Source organism: Malus sylvestris, chromosome 7 (assembly GCF_916048215.2).
Source record: "Malus sylvestris chromosome 7, drMalSylv7.2, whole genome shotgun sequence".
Taxonomy (NCBI): Eukaryota; Viridiplantae; Streptophyta; class Magnoliopsida; order Rosales; family Rosaceae; genus Malus; species Malus sylvestris.
In genome coordinates, this window is record NC_062266.1 from 24223862 (window position 1) to 24229861 (window position 6000).

Consider the following 6000-nt stretch of genomic DNA (forward strand, 5'->3'; position numbering starts at 1 on the left):
GCCCAGGTATGAAAGTTGTTCCACACATTGAACTCTATTTGCCTGTAAAATTTAGTAATTTTTAGAGTTAGTCGAAAAATTTGATTTCCGTTCGCCGGAAACTGCCACCAACAAAGGCGCGTGCGGTGACGCGTGGCCAGTGGGCCGATATTTCCTTTTTAGACCATCTCCAATGGTTGGGCTAAAAGCCAAATATTTTAGCCTGAAAAATTTAGCTTTTAGCCTAGAAACAGTTTTTCTGCTCCAACCGTTCTAACCTAAAATTTTAGCCCGAGATTATTAAAGAATGAACTTAGGCTATTTTTTTGTTAAATTAAATTTTAAAAAATATATATGTAGACTATCGTAAATTAATTTTATGAACATTTTAATCTAAAAACAAATTAAATTCCGATAAATATTGAAAATTTTAAATTCCGATTTCTGGGCTAAATTTCGAGGGGAATCTGGCCTTGGTTTAGCATTTAGCATTTAGCCCAAATTTTCCCCTTGGGTTGGAGTGGGTTTGGGGGAAATTTTGGGGGGTAATTTGGCTTTTAGCCCACCATTGGAGTTGGTCTTACACAGAATTCGATATTTTAAATCCATAATTAGTATCCATTCAATGTGATTCGATTGTTAAAGTTCAATATTGAATATTTCAACTACTTGAATATTTTTGAAAATGGCCTAGAAATGAAATTGTGAACTACGAAAGGCTTGATCCCGTTCAAGGGTACGTAGGCAGTCTAACGAGAATTAGATGCAGCCTTAAAATAACTGAGATTAATCTTTATCAAAAATTAGAAAGAAGAAAAGGATTGGGGTTTAATTTAAAGATTAACCCTATGTTTTTGGTAAATAAATTTAGCTATAGATTTTGTGAGAAATTCAGAATTTATTAAATAAATTGTGATTAATGGTAGTAAGTAAACAAGAGTTTATTTTTGGCCTACCACTAAATGTAAATTCCAAAATTAGTTTCCGAAAGTAAAAAAAAAAATATGAGTCGGGGTGTTACAACTTCACTGTTCAAAAATGGAAAAAATAGGACGCCAAAGAGCAATTGGAGGGCATTTGCGCCACTTTACTGTTAATGAAGAGTAACATTGTGTTTGGATTTTAGATAATATCGTAATGATATGACAATTGATTTTGTCAAAGATTAGAGGAGATGATGTCCTAAATTAAGGTTAATAGTCAAGATTGGTCATTATTTGGTCAATTGGGCTTACTTCCTTTTTTTGGTTAATTGAGCTTTAATTTATTTGGACGAGAGGATGTCTCCAATTGTAGATCTAGTACAATCACCAAAAATAGGACGCCAAAGAGCAATTGGAGGGCATTTGCGCCACTTTACTGTTAATGAAGAGTAACATTGTGTTTGGATTTTAGATAATATCGTAATGATATGACAATTGATTTTGTCAAAGATTAGAGGAGATGATGTCCTAAATTAAGGTTAATAGTCAAGATTGGTCATTATTTGGTCAATTGGGCTTACTTCCTTTTTTTGGTTAATTGAGCTTTAATTTATTTGGACGAGAGGATGTCTCCAATTGTAGATCTAGTACAATCACCAGAGACAATTATTCGTGACGCCACTATAGTTGTATGAAATAAAGGATAATGTTAGGGAGATGAACTTTTTTAAACTAAATTGCATACCAAATGATATGTCTTCAATAAGAAACAAGCACGTTAATCGACACTTAATTAATAATCCAATGATCTACAACGACATCATTTGGTTTAAAAAATTTGGTTGACACTTGATTAATAATCTAATGATCTACAAACACATCATTTGATTTACAAATTTAGTTAGAATATTTGGTCTCCGTAACATTACTCCAAAATAAATAATAATTCATCAAAGTAAATAATACATTGAAATGTGAAAAACATTTACAAGATGAGATTATCAGGTTGGATTCTCGGGTGTAGATAACTCTTTCTTCGTCATGAGTGAGGACATTTGTTGAGCACTCAGTGGGGCTACGTCATTTGCATTCATATTGACAAATTTCAAGGAAATATGTCGAGACCTATATGCAGAGTGTTGTCGACATATCATGTGAAATGTCCTCGAGATATCCTTAAAAGGTATTTCATCAGACATTTGATGGACACAAAAATGTCTCGTATCAGACATTCACAAGGTCTCTGAACCACTCGAGTCTCTATGTGGATTTGTGCTGTCTCCATGAACACGACACGTCAACTACACAAAATCAGTTTTCTATTTTGTACAAGTGATAGATATTAAGAACGAGAGAATTAGACCAAAATTTATAATACAAGGATGGATGATCTTAACTAGCCGAATTACAAATCTTAACGAGAGTATAATACAATGAATATGGTTTACCAAAAACAAAAATAAAATACAACGAACATGGTTCACCAAAAACAGAAAAAAAATACAATGAATATGTTGGGTCGAGTCGAAGTTTCGGCCTATCAAAAATCAAGCGACATGATCACGAAATGTGTTCGCTACAGCTCGACCGCAAAAAGAGCCCAAGGGACTCTTGTAATCAACCGAACTCTGGATGGCCCTTTTTTTCCTGGCAGAAGACTCAAACTTGAGCGCCAATTATAAAGTTACACAAGTAGCATGCCTGCGCAAAACGACCTCCACGTGTTACGCTGCATGCAAAGCCACCAACGGCTGCATGCAACAGCACCACCTGTAACCACCATCTTACTTACAATAATACCCTCATTGTCCACCGCTATTCACTCCATCTCAGGGGTACAAAAGTAACTTTAAAAATTGAATTTCCAAATAAATAGCATAGCTGATGGATTCATAGAACAAGAGAGTAAACCACCGGAGGAGAATATGGCTGTAGTTGTACCTCCGACTCTAACCTGCGCGATGGGCGTTGTTGCAGTCTTAACCTGCGCACTCAGCACTCTCTCTTTAGCTCTCCATGACACCTCACAAGACCTAATCATACACCAAGTCACAGACAATCACCACTTTCTGCCGGGGACCGAGAGAAACTTCCAGATGTTCATCGAACAATACGGGAAGAAGTATTCTACCCGAAAGGAGTACATGCACCGCCTTGGGATTTTCGCCAAGAACATGATCAGGGCAGCCGAGCACCAAGTCCTCGATCCGACGGCTGTCCACGGAGTCACGCCCTTTTCCGACCTGTCTGAAGAAGAGTTCGAGCGGATGTACACCGGTATGATAGGTGTACCCCAACACGGCGGTATTTCTAATAGTGCTCCACCGGTTATGGACGTTGGTGATTTACCTGAGAATTTTGATTGGAGAGACAGGGGAGCTGTTACGGAGGTCAAGATGCAGGTAATTAACTATTCACTATGTTACTTTTTTTTTTTTTTTTTTTTTTTTTTAAAGTTGATTTTTCCTTTATTCAATCAAGTGAACTTGTGGTTAATATTTTGTTTACGGACAGGGGTAATGCTTAGAAATCATCTATCTGAATTTTATTTTGTAAATCATATATCGTGGTGGTTGATGATTGAATGTGTTGATTAATGTTCTTATTTTTTTTATTAATGACACATTATATGATTTGCAAATTTGGTCGAAAAGTTGGTTTACCTCACATTAACTCCTACAAATACTTTTTCGAGTTTGGGGGGGGGTGTTTCTAGTACGAGAGCTAGGTGCATGAATAAATGGTCTTAATTATTTGAACTATAAGTCTCTTGCAATTTTGGTTTGGTAATTTAAATGTTACTATACCATATGCATTAGAATCCGAATAATGATGGCAAAACTGTAAAAAGAAAATATATAGTTTGTAGTTTTGTTTCACGACTTTGATTGATATAATATCCTTCAATTTGATAGGGTGGTTGCGGGTCATGCTGGGCCTTTAGCACTACAGGATCAATTGAAGGGGCTCACTATATTGCAACAGGGAAGCTTCTTAATCTCAGTGAACAACAGCTTGTGGACTGCGATAGCACAGTAATAAACTCGTTAATTAGTCAATCTATATTGATCCTTAATTGACACTTATTTTCACTAATTTGATTAAAATGTTATGCTTGATGTGTGTTATCTCATATTTTTTTAATCTACTTTTGTTTGAAGTGCGATCCAAAAGAGAAGGATGCATGCGACAGTGGTTGCGGCGGTGGCCTTATGACAAATGCCTACAAGTATCTAATTGAATCAGGAGGGTTGGAAGAGGAGAATGCATACCCTTACACTGGGAAACGGGGTGAATGTAAATTCGACCAGGACAAGGTTGCAGTAAGAGTTGCCAATTTTACCACTATCCCAGTTGATGAGGACCAAATTGCAGCGAATTTAGTCCACCATGGTCCTCTTGCTAGTAAGTACATAGTAATTGATCATATATATATATATATATATGTATGTATGTATGTATGTATGTACATATACATATATATTATATATATTTTATATGCACACAAATAAACACTGCTATCTATAATATTTTGTGCTCATTAAATGGAAACTCTTTACTGCAACCTTGTGTATAGTTGGTGTTTCGCATTAACTAGTAACATGTTGGTCTGAGGTGATACATATATATTCAAACATGATGTTAATGTAACTTGTTCGTATATGCAGTCGGGTTGAATGCTATGTTCATGCAAACTTACATTGGCGGTGTTTCGTGCCCCCTTATATGTTTCAAGAAATGGGTGAACCATGGTGTCTTACTTGTGGGGTATGGTGCCAAGGGCTACTCCATTCTCAGGCTTCGCAACAAGCCATATTGGATAATCAAGAACTCATGGGGGGAGCGATGGGGGGAACAAGGTTACTACCGTCTGTGCCGAGGCCATGCCATGTGCGGCATGAACTCAATGGTGTCTGCGGTTGTGACTAGTACGCGACCATCGTAGCCGCGAGGCTGAAATTCCCACCTCCTGTTCCATATGCTCATGTTTTAAGTTTCCTGAATTGTTAACGATCTTATGTGGGCGTGAATCTCTCCAGCATTTTCGTTGGCGAGCTAGTTACGTTTTTACTTTTAGTTTCAATATGATATTTAATAAATATAACTGAAAATATGACTTTAACCACTCAAATTCAATTTTTTCCATATAAAACCCGACAAATTTTTTTACTTAAAAAAAAATCCAATGACTAGGATCCACCTAAGTGAATTCATTAATTATATATTACTTTACACATTTTACTTTTTTAGATGCTTAAAATACCCTTATTGCATATTTGATGTGCACAACTAATTCTATGCAGATTGTAAGGAGAGAGTTTATGATTTCGCAAAAATAAAAATAAGACCTTAATGTTAAAAATTCATTGTACATTAATATCAAATATGAGAATTGTTGGCTTAATTCTATGTATTTGGCATTATGAGTTCATACATACATATACATATATATATATATATATATATATATATATAAACCTAATATATGTAATAATACATATAAAAATAATAATTTACCTACCATGTACAAAAATATTATTTGATTCAAAATGTGTGTGTGTGTATTTATATCATTAGACCATATTAATTTACTTACCTACTATTTGAAATGTTCATTTCCAATGATGCAAAATAGTGTATACCAACAACAAAATATTGCATAAACTTAGGAATTGGATCATGCTTTTGATTTTAGTGTATATATACACATTACTTTATATATTTTTACCAAAAGTACGTCCCTAATAGGCTAATATATGTAATAATACATGAAAAATAATTTACCTGCAAAAATGTTATTTGATTCAAAATATATAATCTAGGTTTTCTCAAAAAAAAAAAAATTATATATATATATAATATCTAGGTGTAGTATATATATTTTTTATATAATCGGAACAAATTAATTTACCTACCTACAAATTAATTTTCAATAATTTACCTACAAAAAATTATACCCCGTGTGTATAGTATAATTTTTTTTTTCCACTAATACATGGAGAATAATTTACAACAAGAAGAAATGTAATTTGATGTATTATATTGAAAAATATTATGTCATACCTATATTTATACAACAATAAAATGTGCCTAATAT

At 34.2% G+C, this 6000-nt stretch overlaps 1 protein-coding gene across 1 annotated transcript; it reads left to right on the forward strand.

The window, feature by feature from the left end:
• The first annotated feature begins 2804 nt into the window (after nt 1–2804).
• Nucleotides 2805–5043, forward strand: LOC126629711 (probable cysteine protease RD19D). The gene is made up of 4 exons (XM_050299815.1): nt 2805–3304; nt 3818–3937; nt 4064–4307; nt 4571–5043. The coding sequence occupies exons 1-4, from the start codon at nt 2828–2830 to the stop codon at nt 4846–4848; spliced, it is 1119 nt and encodes a 372-aa protein (XP_050155772.1). The 5' UTR covers nt 2805–2827; the 3' UTR covers nt 4849–5043.
• Nucleotides 5044–6000: the final 957 nt, after the last annotated feature.